This window comes from Pundamilia nyererei, unplaced genomic scaffold (assembly GCF_000239375.1).
Source record: "Pundamilia nyererei isolate P.nyererei 1_Seehausen unplaced genomic scaffold, PunNye1.0 scaffold00269, whole genome shotgun sequence".
In the NCBI taxonomy this organism is placed as follows: Eukaryota; Metazoa; Chordata; class Actinopteri; order Cichliformes; family Cichlidae; genus Pundamilia; species Pundamilia nyererei.
The window spans coordinates 331,117-346,264 of record NW_005187670.1 but is presented as its reverse complement, the minus strand read 5'-3'; the positions used below and the strand labels follow the sequence as shown (position 1 = coordinate 346,264).

The window sequence follows — 15,148 nt, the reverse complement described above, 5'->3', positions numbered from 1 at the left end:
CAAGAGTCATGTCACACACATATGTCTAAAATTCTAGATTTATATCAAAATGTTGTCTTACCAATGGGATCTGTTGCCACTGCTGGTTTAGATGGCAGACTTGGCTTGCTAAGTCCTCTGGCATTGATGGCAGTGATTCTGTGTTCGTACTCAAGACCCTCGATCAGCTCAGTAGACCGGTATCTGGTCATGGTTACGGGGTTCTTGTTGGCACGCACCCATCTATCAGCCCTGACTTCTTTCCGTTCAATGATGTAACCAGAAACTTCAAGGCCACCATCCTCATCTGGCGGCTCCCAAGCCACAGTCATACCATCACGAGAAACATCGAAAACAACTGGACGTCCAGGTGGTCCAGGAATATCTGACGAGGGAAGGGAAAACATGTTACCACTGTTGCCATCATATGTATCAACCAAATATAATATTTAAAGGAATGATAGCGGTCTTACTCTTCATGCTTCTGCAGGTGACAATCTCAGACTGCAGGAATTCTCCAGTGCCGTAATGATTCACAGCAGCTGCACGGAAGACATACTCATCTCCCTCGATCAGGTTATCAAATTTAAACATTGGTCGGCTGACAGAGTCAGAGACAGGCACCCAACCAGGTCTGTGGGCATCACGCTGCTCCACCACATAGCCACTGATGGGAGCTCCACCATCTCTGATTGGAGGATCCCAACTGCAAGTGACGGTGGTGGCATCAATCTCGTCAAACCTGATGGGTCCCTTTGGCTCATCAGGTTTAGCTAGTAAATAAAGTTTCATAAAATTAAACGTTACACTCACCTGAATGTACGTAAAGCTAAATGTTAATATTACCTATACCACTGCCAATACAGAAATAGCTAGACTTGACTTGGTAGCAAAAATATAAGCAATACTAAATCAGGGTTGGTTTCTTACAGAGAATGACGACTTTGATGAACTCAGTGATGACACCAACAGCATTCTTCACCTCCAGGGTGTAGTCACCAGTGTCATCGATGGTGGTGTCAGACATCGTCAGTTTGGTGAACTTGCCAGTACTCTTGATCTTGACACGGTCTGTGATTTTTATCTTGTTGTCACCAAAGTACCAGGAGCAAACAGGAGGAGGTCTGCCGATGATAGGCAGGTCCAGATCCAGGGTCTTGCCAGCCAGCACATTGACAACCTTCTGAGGAATGCCAGAGAAGTCCACTACTGGCATTACTGGAAGGGAGAGATTAAAATATAGTTAGGAAAAAGTGTGAACTGAACAACAACTTTGTGAGTTTTTGTCAATTTTGCTTTGCCTTAAGCTGTAAAAACATTTTAACTGCAAGTAGTACAAGTTGGCTTTGTTTGTTACCTCTCTGTTCCTGTACAGTGACAGCTGCAACAAGTTCTTTGGGTTCACTGGCTCCTCGGCTGTTGATGGCTCTGATTCTGAACAAGTACTGCTCCTTCTCATTCAGCTTCTCAATGGTGTGCTCAAAGTCTGTGAGCTTCAATGTAGCCACCTTCATCCATTTGTCGGTACCAAACTTGCAGGCTTCAATGACATAACCTATCAGTCTGCTGCCACCATCATGTTCCGGTTTCTCCCAGCCCAGGGTGACAGTGCTCTTGGTGACATCAATCACTTCCAATTTTTGTGGTGGCAGAGGCACCTCGCAAACCAGGATGACATCTGGTGTCTCACAGGGCTCTCCAATACCATAGATGTTCTCAGGGAGAACACGGAAATAATACAGCATGCCCTCCATCAGGCCATCGATCTTGTAAGATGTTTTACTGCACTTGGCTGTGACTGTTTTGTAGGCTCTCATGGACGCTTCACGCCTCTCAATGATGTAATTGTTGACAGGAGCACCACCATCCACAGTTGGAGCATCCCAAGAGATGGTTGCAGACTCCTTGGTCAGTTCCTTCATTTTGATTGGCCCAGTTGGTCCAGGAGTATCTAAAGAAAAGCACATACTTTAGTCAAAAGGCCAGTTCATAAACGTTTCTGTAACACATTAAAAAAAAATCCATTCAACCTACCATAAACCTTAACCAAAATGCTGACTTCCTGTTTCCCGGCAGAGTTCTCCGCCACCAGAGTGTACCTGCCAGCATCGTAGCGGTTGACTTTGTCAATAATGAGAGTGGTGGAAGTGTTGGTGACCTCAATGAAGCCTCTGTTGTGGAGGTCAACACCAGGCTTGCTCCACGTTATTGTAGGAGCAGGACGACCAGTGACACGAACAAATAAGCGAAGGGAGCCACTGGCCCGCAAGCAGATAGTTTTCTTAAGGTCATCGTGGAGCTCGAAGTCAGGAGTTTCTGTGTGAGGTGACAATGACAGGTTTGTAATCTTGGTGATAAAGTAATGTCAAAGTTACCATATCTGGAAAGACTTGCAAATAAACTGTAGTGGAAGAAGAAATGGCACAACAAAATCAAATGCAAATGCATTTAAGTTTATGCTTTTCTAAAGTTTTACTTACCAATTCTCTCCACTGGCTCGGTCTCAGCACATGGGTCACTGAAGTCTCCTGTACCATTAATGTTAATGCCGGCCACTCTGAAGCAGTACTTCTTGCCTGCTGAAAGTCCGGTTACTACATACTCTGTGGTACGCAGGGTCTTTTCATGGGCCTTCTTCCATTCTTCTGCTCCCACTTCCTTCATCTCTAGAATATAGCCAATCACATCAGCTCCTCCGTCCTCTACGGGTCGGGACCAGGCCAGGCTGATGCTGTCAGCGTGTGTGTCAGTGATACGAGGAATAGAAGGAGGAGCAGGGGTACCTGAAGGAACAGCATAAAAAGATATAGTAGAGATATCATGATGCATTCACTGATAATTCAATATAAATGGATAAAAATGTGGAAGTTTTTGTTACTGAACAAACTCGACTTACATGTTGGCACTCTGCAGACAACATATAGAGAAACCTCGCTGGGCTCACTTTCTCCAGCCTTGTTGATGGCCGTCACTCTGAACTGGTAGATGTTGCCTTCAGTCAAACCGGACACTTTCAGCGTGGTGTCTAAGTGAGCACCATCCCTGTTCACCTTCACCCAGCGAGCACTCTTTCTCTCACGTCTCTCGACTAAGTAATGGATCAATGGGCTACCTCCATCGCTCTCTGGTTTCAGCCACTCAATGGTGGCAAAGTCCTTTCCTGATGCCAGGATCTCTGGAGCACCAGGAGGAGATGGCACAGCTGCAGGAGAGATGACAGGTGATGCAGAGTTAATTTACAAAGAATCTAGAGTAACTATTGTTGCAAATCAAAATACATCAAAAACCTTTTGATTATATGGAGGCACAAACCTGACAGCTTCTGTATCTCCATTTACTTTTGTTTAGCGTAAGAAAAAAGAAATACTTCTGGGACAGGAAAATGAAACAGACTTCCCTCTTTCAGTGGTGGGATGCATTAATACCATAAAAATGATTGCACTATCTAGTATCTCAACATTTTTCAGTTATCAGTTCAGCATTCCTCAGTGCTTTCCAACAACTACAGTGGACATTTAAGCCTGCACCCTGTTACAACATAGGCATAGTTGTTTAGGACTCCACTGCACAGCAAAAACATCACACAGCTCCTTAAACTGTCGGGACATTTACTGTCCTTCTTTAAGAAGCTGGGTTTTTAACTTCACACCATCCAGCAAAACTTGAATGGTGCATTTTCAGATGTATTCTGGGTAGACTGGGAGGTGAAGTGTGAATGAAAGTTTGAAAAATACCAAAACTATCACCTTGAATGGTCAGCATACTCTAATGTAATTCAGTGTTCACAGACTGTATTTTTCCCACTATATGAGATTAAACTACTTCTCGCCTCGTTTGCCAAATGTTTAACAGCATCTGTATCTCACACTTTATGATGCCAGGGCATTTTCTGACCCACACTGTTCAATCCTGGAAATCTGAAACAGACCTAATGTGGGTGAAGGAATTAGGAAATGTATTACAGATAGTCTTTGTCAAACAAAGAAAATCTGGTTACCGATCACCAGTCTGATTGAAAACTTGAAATGAATGTGTATTGGTACTACCAGTACTTGTGGGTTTCTCTTGTAGTTTTTTGTGTAACATTTAAAAAAGCAGCGCTCGGATTGTACGATGATGTCAGTAACTAACTAGGTGTTGTTTCATAAGGATGTGGCTGTTATACTTACTAAAGGTGTTTCTGGCGACCATGGGCTCTGACTGGAGATAGACTCCAGGCCCGTACTTGTTGACTCCCCGCACCCTGAACAGGTACTCTGTGTTTTTCATCAGCCCGGTGATGTTGCAGGTCAGTTCCTTGCATTCGGCATGCATTATTACCCAGTTAAGTCTGTTTGTGTCACGCCTCTCCACAATGTAGTGAGAGACGTCATCACCACCATCTTCAAGAGGAGGCTTCCAGCTCAGAGTGCAGGATTCCTCTGTTATCTTACTGATCTCAATGCTGCCCTCACAAACTCCAGGTGTGTCTGAAAGAAAGCCAGATGTACGAATGCTTAGATGCTAGGATGTTCAAAATTAACACGTCCAGTGTAATTTGTGAATGCATTAAAATAAATGGTTAAAAATAAAAAGCCACTCACCAAGCACTTTGACATTGACCTCTGCAGTTTTGGTTCCACTTACGTTCCTGACTGTGAGGATGTATTTTCCAGTGTCATCTCTGTCACAGAATTTGATGATGGCCATGGCTCTAGTCGGGGTATACTGCAAGTGGTACTTTTCACACAAGTCCAGCTCTCTGTTACCCTTGGACCAAGAAGCCTTAGGATCAGGTCTTCCACCCACTGCAGCATCCAGAACCAGGTCTGAACCAGCCCGGACCATCACAGTTTCAGAGAGCAGCTTGCTGTCAAGCTGGGCCTTTGGAGGCTCTGTCAAGTGGTTATGAAGTACAGGGTTTTGAAACTTTGTTTAAACTGAATTGACATGTCTTGAAAATATTTTGGTCTTGGTTTGGTTGTCTTGATGCATGCTCAATCATCCAGGTAAGTAAATCCCCAAAAGTTGATTCTGTTCATCTGGACGTTTTCAGTAGGAGAAACGTTTTGTCTTATAACCAGTACATTTGCATAATGGCTGAAACTAGCACCACTGAGTCAAATGTACTGGTTATAAGATTGGGGAAACCTGCAGTCAGCTGAGACTGAAGGAGTCACCTGGATGAGTGACAAAATGTTTCTCCCACTGAAAACGTCCAGATGAACAGAATCAACTTTTGGGGACTCGGTTTGATTGCTTACACCGATTTAGCAGAAAACACAAGTTTCATTTTACTGTGAATTTATTTTGTGGCATGTTGATGAAACTGTGTCATGGTCTCAAATCTTACCAAAGTCAGTTTTGCACTGCACAGAGCCGGTGGACTCAGAGGGTCTGCTGAAGACCTGGTTGGCATTCTTGGCAATAACCCTGAACTCGTAGGGCTCTCCCTCTCCCAGCGCAGTAACAGTATAGAAGTTGTCAGTCACATTGGTGTAGTTACACTTCAGCCAGCGGCCCTCGCCAGTCAACGTGTATGGCTTGCGTTCAATGATGTAGCCCACAATTGGACTGCCACCGTCATACAGTGGAGACGACCACTTCAGGGATACTGTGGTCCTTGTTACGTTGGTGACTTCAGGCTTACCCGGTGGATCTAAACAACAAATCAACAATGTTTGTCAGACATTTTTGTCTAAAAACATATTCATTTAGTAACTCTTCATGGTGTGATACTAAACTCACCAACAGGGTTTTGAGCAACTGCTCCCTTTGAGGCCTCACTAGCTTTGCTCAGTCCAGCACTGTTCATGGCATAAACCCTGAACTGATATTCCAGGCCTTCCACCAGACCTTCCACCTTGTAAGAGCACTCAAAGCAAGGGATCTTGTTCTCCCTCACCCACAGGATATTGTTCCTTTCCTTCTTCTCAATCCAGTAACCAGTCACCTTGCTTCCACCATCATGGTAGGGCTCCTCCCATTGCAGTGTCATTGTATTAGCAGTGACATTAAAGATTATAGGCTTTGTCGGTGGACCTGCAGGTGCTGTGATCAGAAATTAGATATTGCTGTTTTATTCAAGTTCAACATAAGAATCTTATGGAATAGGATGGAAATGAATATTATAAATTCATAAGCTCAAAAGTAACATTATAGAGTAACACTTACTATAAGGATGCTCAGCGACAATAGTCTCAGACTCAGTGGACTTGCTGACACCAAATCTGTTTTCTGCAGAGACCCTGAATGTGTACTGCATGTATTTGGTCAGGTTACTGACGTGGAGAGAGGTGCGCTTCACGCTGGAGTTGATGAGCTGCCAGGCTGTTGAGCCAGATTCACGCTTCTCTACGATGTAGTTGGTGATGTCAGTGCCACCATCATCTTCTGGTGGATGCCAGTTAACAACACAGGACTCAGAAGTAATTGATGAGATTTCTATTGGTCCACTTGGAGGACTGGGTCTGCCTGTGACATTAACTTCAATAGTAAACGTTCTGGTTCCTGCCACATTCTCCAGAGTCAGATGGTATTTCCCACCATCTCCTCTCATGGCCTCCTTAACTGAGATACTGGTTCTGTCCTTAGTAACTTTGATTGAGACTCTGTCTGTGTTTTTCAGCCTCATTTCCTCCAACTTCCAGGTGGTCTTAGGAGCAGGTCTGCCACTGATTGGAACATCGATGGTGAAAGTGCTTCCAGACCTGCATGTGATGAGCTGGTTGGTGATTTCACTGAGGTCAGCAGCAGGTTCAATGTGAGGCTCTTTGACCAGCACAGGAGCCAGAGTTTCCTTGGGCTTGCTATAACCAGCTTCATTCTTAGCCTTCACACAGAAGTCATATTCATCACCCTTGTTGAGCTTTTCAACAACATAGGTCAGATTTTTGGTGTTGCCAACAACTACCCATTTGTCTGTACCTTTTGGCCTAGCTTCAATGACGTAACACTGAATGCGACTACCGCCATCATGCTCTGGTTTCAGCCAGCCTAGTGACACAGAGTTGTCTGTGGTGTCGAGGATATCCAGTCTCTTTGGAGCTGATGGTGCTGCAGTGGCAATGACAGGCTCAGTCAGCTCAAATGCCTCACCCACACCATGCTGGTTCTCGGCTGAGACTCTGAAGAAGTATGGCACTCCTTCCAGCAGGTCCTGTATCTTTAGGTAGTGCTGTGTGCATTTGCTACCGGACTGCTGCCAAGTGCGGCGGCTAGCCTCACGCCTCTCAACAATATAGTGATGGATTCTGGCTCCGCCATCATTAAGAGGAGATTTCCACATAAGTGTGACTGAGCCTCTGGTCACCTCCATGAAGGCAACAGCCTCTGGAGGTCCAGGAGTGTCCATGACTTTTACAACAAATGTAGTAGCGTTGCTACCACTGGAATTTTCTAGGTTTACAGTATATTTGCCAGTATCATTTCTAGAGCAGTTTTCAATGCTCAGAGAACTGTAACCATCAGTAGTTGTTACCTCTGACATGACACTGAGCTCTCCTTCCTCCTTCACCCAAGTGGCAGTAGGAATAGGCTTTCCTCTGAAGTGGATGCCCAAGCACACTGAACCTCCCGCTTTGACAATGTGTGTCTGCTTAAAGGCAGCATCAATATCTACCTGTGGCACTGTTAGCCTATCTACTGCCTGAGCAGGCTCTGGAATTTCCTTGTCTTCACCTCTACCCACATGATTGACAGCTGCAACACGGAATTTGTACTCAGCCCCTGTCTGCAGACCTGTCACCACATAATTTGTTTCAGTTACAAGCTCCTCATTTACTCTCTTCCATTCCACCTCTTCTCCCTTCACCATTTCAATTATGTAGCCAAGAATCTCCATGCCTCCATCGTCAGCAGGCTTGGTCCATTCCAAACTGATGGAGGTACTGGTGGAGTCCGAAACACAGACCACTGATGGAGCGCAAGGTATATCTTTTGGCTCAGCGGCTTTGATGGGTAAAGAGATGTTGCTAGGAGTTCCAACACCAGCATCATTTACAGCCATAACACGGAACTCGTATTCCATATCCTCTGTCAGGTTGATAACCCTATGTGCACAGTCAGTAATAGGCTTCTTGGTGATCACCTTGTAGAACCGGACAGTCTTCTTTTCACGTTTTTCCAGGATGTAATAATGAATCGGGCTTCCTCCATCAGATTTTGGAGGAGTCCAGGACAAGGTGATGCTCTCTCCTGTAACTTCAGTTGCATCAGGAGTGCCTGGAGCATCAGGAGTGGCTGGGGAAACAATTTTAATAGTGAGTGGAAATGACTAAATAAATGTAATATAGATTTGAAAACTTCCATATGTTGATTTTTAAAACCTTCCAAAATGACAACTTACTGTATTGCATCTGTGCAATGATGGGACTGGATTCCAGAGGTCTGCCAACTCCAAACTTGTTAACAGCAGAGACCCTGAATTGATACTCATTAGTCTTAATGAGCTTGGTTGCGTGGAAGGTGCACTCCTTACATTCATCAGACACCAATGCCCACGAAATCTTGGCTGTCTCACGCTTCTCAATGATGTAATGTGAAATCTCAGAACAACCATCTTTCTCTGGTGGGTTCCAAGACAGACTGCACTTGCCCTCTGAGATGTTACTGAAAGTGATCGGTCCAACAGGCTCGCCAGGTGTATCTGTGTCAAATAGTTGTGAGAAAGTTAAGTTAGAATACAAATGAATAGAATGGTAAATATTGATACTGAAGTATAGGGAGAAAACTTTCAAAAATGCAAACCTTGGACTTGAACAAGGATGTTTTCCTTTTTGGTTCCAGACCCATTGGTAGCTTCCACAGTGTAGCACCCACAGTGTGAACGATCAGCATCCCTGACAAAGAGGGTGCTGGATCCAGGAACTGTAATAATGTCCATCATCTTTTTTGTAATCTCCACACCTTCTCGGAACCAGACAACTTTGGGAACTGGGCGTCCAGTGATGGTCACCTTTAGCCTGATGCTGTCTCCTGCCTTGACTGTCAAACCTTCAAAGTACTCTGGGCCAAACTCAATGTTTGGAAGAGCTGGTTTGGGAAAAAAGGCATTAGTTTACAGCGGGCAGCTTTAGTAAGCTGTGTAGAGGTAATTCTTGGAAAAATGAGCTGAGGAAAACATGGGTAGCAACCAAGGGAAACAAAAGCATTGGACTTCAACTATACTATTTACCCTTTAAACTCTGATTTAATGCTTCCCCAATATCTACACTGTCCAAGCTCTTTCCTGCTATTACTCACCATTTTCACTTCTGACAGCAATCATGCCAGAAGAGTTGGATGGAGGACTGACAACACCCATGGCATTTCTGGCAATGACCCTAAACTCATAGCGTTCATTTGTTGCCAATCCAGTGACGGTATACTGACAGTCGTGCACATCAGTCAAGTTGGCCTTGAACCAGCGTCCATGTCCTTGGCGTTTCTCGATATTGTATCCAACAATCTTGCTACCGCCATCACGTTTGGGTGCATCCCATTTCAGTGACACTGAGTCACTAGTCACATCAGTGTAATCAGGCTGGCCAGGAGGATCTGAAATGCATAATGCACCTTTTAACTCTTTGCCACAGTGTTTTTATTCCGACAACATTTTTCTCAGATTTTATACATAACATGCAAAATTTCCAGCATGTTGTATTTTTCTAGTGTAACAAAGGGATTTATGTCATGGTCTGAATTAATACTCACCAACTGGACTGACGGCCATGATTGGTTTGCTCTCATCACTCATTCGGCTGAACCCAGCATCATTCTGTGCATAGACTCTAAAGGAGTATTCAAGGCCTTCAATGAGCTCCAAAATCCTGTGATCTGTTTCTTTGATCAACATAGTGTTCACCTTTTGCCACATAATGCTATTCTTCTCCTTCTTCTCCACATGATAGCCCTGAATAGGGGTGCCACCATCATAGATAGGTTTCTCCCATTGAATGGTCATACCATCGTTGGTAACATTGTATACAATCGGCTTGCCTGGTGGGCCTGGTGGTCTGAATTGGTGCTTGGCAATAACCATTTGCGAAAGCAGAGGCTCGCTGACACCATACCTGTTTTCAGCACACACTCTAAACTGGTATTGGACACCTTTGATAAGGTTGGAGACTTTGAATTGAGTATCCTGTACACTGGAGGAGGCCATCTTCCAGTCATTTTGGGAGGTATCACGTTTCTCCACGGTGTAGCAAGTTATGTCTCCACCACCATAGTCATTTGGTTCATCCCATGAGATCATAATGCTTTCTGCTCTCACTTCGTCCAGTCGGATAGGTCCAACAGGCTTTGATGGTGGTCCCAGTGTGATGACATGGATGTGGAAGGATTTCCTGTTCACTTTGTTGTCAAGGGTTAAGGTGTATTTGCCCTCATTCTCCTTCTTCACATTCTTAATCATTAGGGTGGCTTTGTTTTCTGTTGTCTTGAAGCGTACTTGATCACTCTCTTTAAGCGGCAGGCTGTCCTTCATCCAAAGAACAGAAGGTCTGGGTTTTCCTTTGTATGGCAGTTCAATGTGCACATTGTGACCCAGGCGAATGCTGATGCTACCATGTGGATATTCTGTAAGGTCTGCCTCTGGTGTAATAATGTAGTCAATGACCTTGATAGGTCCAATTTCAACAAAATCTCCATGTCCTTTCTCATTCCTGGCAGCAACTCTAAAGAACATGTTCGAGTGCTCCTTCAGTTTCTTTACCTCAAACTCACACTGTCTGCTTGTTCCTCCTAATGACCAATCTTCATTCTTGACCTTCTTCTCAATAATGTAGTCAGAGATTATACTACCACCATCGTAATCTGGCTTAAGCCACTGGAGAGTGATGGAGGTCTTTGATGAATCTTTCATTGAAACCTCCTTGACTGGGCCTGGAGTTTCTGTAGCCTTAACAGGTTCATGTGTTTCACATGGATCACCGATACCATTCTCATTCTCTGCTAAGACACGGAAGAAGAAGGATGTCTTTTCAGAAAGATCTTCAATGGTGTATGTTGTGTCTGTGCATTTGTTTGTCACCATAGAGTATGATCTCTTGGATGAGTCTCTCTTCTCCACAACATAGTTAGTAATCTCTGCACCGCCATCAAGAAGTGGGGCCTCCCAGCAGAGAGTCACCTTTCCACGGGTCACCTCCTTCAGGACCAGGTTCCTGCACTGAGCTGGGGTGTCTTGGACTTTGACAGACAGAGTCACTGTCTTGGGCTCACCCACACCATTCTCTATCTTTACTGTATATTTTCCAGTATCAAGCTTGGTCACCTCACGCATAACAAGGACTGTGCTTGTGTCTGAATGGTGGAATTCATATTTGGGATCGTGGTCAATGCATTCTTCTCCCTTGCTCCAAGAGGCAGTGGGCGCAGGTCTGCCCTTCAATGGAACAGACAGCTCAACATCCTTGCCGGCCTTCACAATGTAGTGAGTTCTCATGGCAACATCAGAGTCAATCTGGGCCTCCTCTGGGAAGGGAGTATATAGAAGGTCATACAGGGAAACTATATGTGGGCAACATGAATACAAAACAAGAAACACATGCTGTACACTGAACACACGATTTATTTTATTTTCAATAAGTAATGAATTTACCCAGGATGTCCTTAGCCTGCACTGGTTCAGTCATCTCCAGAGGCTCTCCGCGACCAGCACAATTGACAGCAGAGACTCTGAAGAAGTAGTTAACATTTGGTTTTAAATTGTGGACAACATATTCTGTTGTTTTGACCTCTCCTTTGGAGGTAATCATAGCCCATTCTTTTTCTCCCTCCACAAGCTTTTCCACCATGTAACTTGTGACCTCACTTCCTCCATCCCATTCTGGCTTGGACCAGCCCAAAGTGATGGAAGTCTTGGTAGAGTCCACCACCTTTAACTTGCAAGGCTCATCTGGTGGATCTGTAAGTACCATGTATTTGTTAAGTGGAGTGTAGATTAGTAATCATTACTTTTGTGGTAAATCTGTGAATCTAAGTGTACTTACCAACTGGGTCAGCAGCCTTATAATAGTCTGATGCATCAGAAAACGGTCCCTCTCCGGCCTTGTTAATGGCACACACACGATACTGGTATTCATTTCCTTCTGTCAAGTGATAAACTGTCTGTTTGGCGTCAGTGACAGGCTCTTTATAAACTCTGATCCAGCGCAAGCTCTTCTTGTCTCGTCTCTCCAGGTAGTAGCCTGTCACTGCACTGCCTCCATCCACACCTGGTTTGCCCCATTCCACCACCATAGTGGACTTTGTAATGGTGGTCACCTCAGGGGTATGAGGCTGCCCAGGAGTTACTTTAAGAACAGACAATAGGTATGTTAAGATCACATAACAGTGAAGTTAATGACAAAAAAGCCTGATAAAAATAAAATGTGTTAAAAAGAAGAAGAAACACAGAGGATAGCTGCTGTGGATTCCATGCCACTCTAGTGAAACCTACCAAAGGCATTCTTAGCGATGACAGACTCTGACTCCAGTGGTTCTCCAACTCCATACTTGTTAACACCCATTACACGGAATACATACTCATTTCCACGGACCAGCTTGCCAACAGTAATGTACGTCTGTTCACACCTTTCAGAAACTGTTGACCACACCACTCTACTGGTTTCACGTCTTTCAACAATGTAGTGGGTGACTTTGGAGCCTCCCTGGTCACACTCAGGCACAGGTTCCCAGCTGAACATAATTCTTTCTGCTGTGATGGAGTTGAAGTTAATAATGCCAGCTGGGGGTCCAGGTTTGTCTAAGGAAAGATAAAAAATTTAAATAACATGGATGGATGAGATGATGGAGGCTTTATAGTCTGGATTTAAACTGGTTAGGAATTCACATGTAAGGAAATGTGAGAATCAATAACTTATAAATACCTAGGATTTCAGTTCTGATGGTTGCAGATGCTGACCCCAGAACATTCTTAATCTTGATCTCATATGAACCTGTGTCATTGCGAGTTGCATCCTTGATCAGAACAGCAGAAGAGTCCGTTGTGCTTTCAGCAGACACAGTGGAGGTTGTTACTAGCTCCTTTCCATTCTTGAGCCACTCAATCGTTGGTAGAGGCTTGGCAATAATTCCTACTCTGAGCTTAACTGTAGCTCCAGCTTTGTACTGAACTACATCCAGGTACTCTGGAGGAAGGTCTATAGCTGGGGCACCTGTGACGAGAAACATTTATACAAGTGTATAAATAAAATTATTACAAGTAATTAATAAATGTCCATATAATTTTGGATTATATGCTCACCACATGCATCAACACAAGTCACTGGTCCAGCAATGAGAGATGGATTGCTGACAGACCCAACTGCATTCTTAGCATAAACTCTGAACTCATAAGACTCATCCTGGGTCAGTCCAGATACAGTGAAACCCATCTCAATGATGTTTGTAAAGTTGGCCTTCACCCATCTGCCGCTGGGTGCCTCCCTCCTTTCTACACTGTAACCAGTAATCTTACTGCCACCATCATATGGAGGCCTCTGCCAGGCCAGACTGACCGAGTTCTTCGTGACTTCGGTGACATGAACATTTGCCGGGGGTTCTGTGTTATTAAAGTGAGAAAGATCAAAGTTTAATAAAGTAACTGCAAAGATTTTCAGTTGTAAGCTCATATAATTAAGGCATAAAACTGCAAAAATTAAATACTTAAAATACTCACCACAGGCATCAATAGCAAGCACTTCTTCTGATGTTTTGCTCATTTTTCCAATACCAGCAGAATTTTCAGCTGCCACCTTGAATTCATAGATAAGACCAGGGCAGATGTTTGTGACACGCCACTGGTCTCCTGGGATTGGGGTCTTATTGATTTTCTGCCAAAGGATGCTGGTCCTCTCTTTCATCTGGAGATGGTATCCAACCACAGGGTTTCCACCATCATTGACTGGCTCATTCCAGCAGACTGTGAGACTCTCTCTAGATACATAGCTAACCCAAGGTGTGGATGGAGGTCCAGGCACAGCTGTTACAGAACACACTCTTGTTAGAATACATTAACAAAGATGCCTTGTTCATAAAACAGAAGAATTGGAATTGAAGATACAGGATAAAGTGGCTTACTGTATGGAAGCTTTATCATGACCGGCTTGCTGTCAATATGATCACTGATACCATAACGATTCTCAGCCTTAATTCTGAACTGGTACTCCTCTCCTTTAGTCAGCTTAGTCACCTTGATCTCACTTCTGGCAATGGTAGTCGACACCTCTACCCAGGCAGGAGTGCTGGTTTCACGTTTAAGAACAACATAATTCGTAACAGGACTGCCACCATCGTACTCTGGAGGAGTCCATTTCAGACACACTGTGGTCTCTCCAACTTCTCCAATCTGAACTGGACCAACAGGAGGTCCAGGTCTGTCCAGCACAACGAAGATAATGAAAATCTTGGTAGTACCTCCTGCATTTGAGGCTGTGATTTCATATTTGCCAGCATCCACTGAAACACTTTCATTTAGGGTGATGATTAAACTATCTGGAGTTACTTCTGTCAGCAGCCTCTTGGATCCCTTAATGACAATATTGTTCTTGGAAACAGTGACCTTTGGCATGGGCCTGCCAGTTAATGGAATCTCAAAGGTCAAATTGGATCCTGCTCTTACATAAACTGTATTCTTGGGGTAGTTCTTTAGGTCAAACTCTGGAGCCTCTGTTGGAAAAGAAAAATAATAACACAGGACTGTGGTAAGACATGGCAGCTTAGTAAAACAATAATAATGTTTATTATTTCGGAAATACCATAGCTTTTAAAAACTTGCCCATTTATATAAATTAGGATTATTATAATTATTATAATTAGGATTAATTATACATAGACATAGCATGTCAGAAATGTACATTATGTAATATGTGTAATCTGAAAAGTTTAAAGTAAAGACAGCAACAATACCGTGTATTTCCTTGACAATAACTGGAACGATCATCTCCTTGGGTTCACTAAGTCCAGCATGGTTCTCAGCACGGACTCTGAAAAAGTACTCAGCACCTTCCCTAAGGCTCTTGATTGTGTGAGTCAAGGTCCTCACAGTGGCACATTTCACCCATTTGGTCTGTCCTTTCTCCAGGGCATCAATAAGATAACCAGTGACTCTGCTTCCGCCATCATATTCTGGTCTGGTCCAGGCAATAGTAACACTGTCCTTGGTAACATTTGCAACTCCAAGTTTCATAGGTGGACTTGGTACCTCTATAACAGACAGCAGGAC

General features: G+C 44.0%; 1 protein-coding gene across 1 annotated transcript in view; it reads right to left on the bottom strand.

The window, feature by feature from the left end:
- ttn.1 (titin, tandem duplicate 1) overlaps positions 1–15,148 on the bottom strand; it is a 174,911-nt gene that overhangs the window by 13,069 nt on the left and 146,694 nt on the right. Inside the window, exons 171-194 of the mRNA XM_013915203.1 lie at positions 14,833–15,129; positions 14,005–14,592; positions 13,604–13,906; positions 13,190–13,486; positions 12,813–13,100; positions 12,383–12,688; positions 11,934–12,236; positions 11,543–11,848; positions 9,652–11,415; positions 9,202–9,495; positions 8,707–8,991; positions 8,306–8,605; positions 6,133–8,199; positions 5,707–6,009; positions 5,312–5,617; positions 4,563–4,853; positions 4,149–4,448; positions 2,876–3,181; positions 2,460–2,762; positions 2,014–2,295; positions 1,337–1,930; positions 910–1,197; positions 453–752; positions 62–364 (exon numbers count right to left, since the gene is read on the bottom strand). Coding sequence (XP_013770657.1) covers positions 62–364; positions 453–752; positions 910–1,197; positions 1,337–1,930; positions 2,014–2,295; positions 2,460–2,762; positions 2,876–3,181; positions 4,149–4,448; positions 4,563–4,853; positions 5,312–5,617; positions 5,707–6,009; positions 6,133–8,199; positions 8,306–8,605; positions 8,707–8,991; positions 9,202–9,495; positions 9,652–11,415; positions 11,543–11,848; positions 11,934–12,236; positions 12,383–12,688; positions 12,813–13,100; positions 13,190–13,486; positions 13,604–13,906; positions 14,005–14,592; positions 14,833–15,129 — 10,974 coding nt within the window. The remainder of the gene's footprint in view (positions 1–61; positions 365–452; positions 753–909; positions 1,198–1,336; positions 1,931–2,013; positions 2,296–2,459; positions 2,763–2,875; positions 3,182–4,148; positions 4,449–4,562; positions 4,854–5,311; positions 5,618–5,706; positions 6,010–6,132; positions 8,200–8,305; positions 8,606–8,706; positions 8,992–9,201; positions 9,496–9,651; positions 11,416–11,542; positions 11,849–11,933; positions 12,237–12,382; positions 12,689–12,812; positions 13,101–13,189; positions 13,487–13,603; positions 13,907–14,004; positions 14,593–14,832; positions 15,130–15,148) is intronic.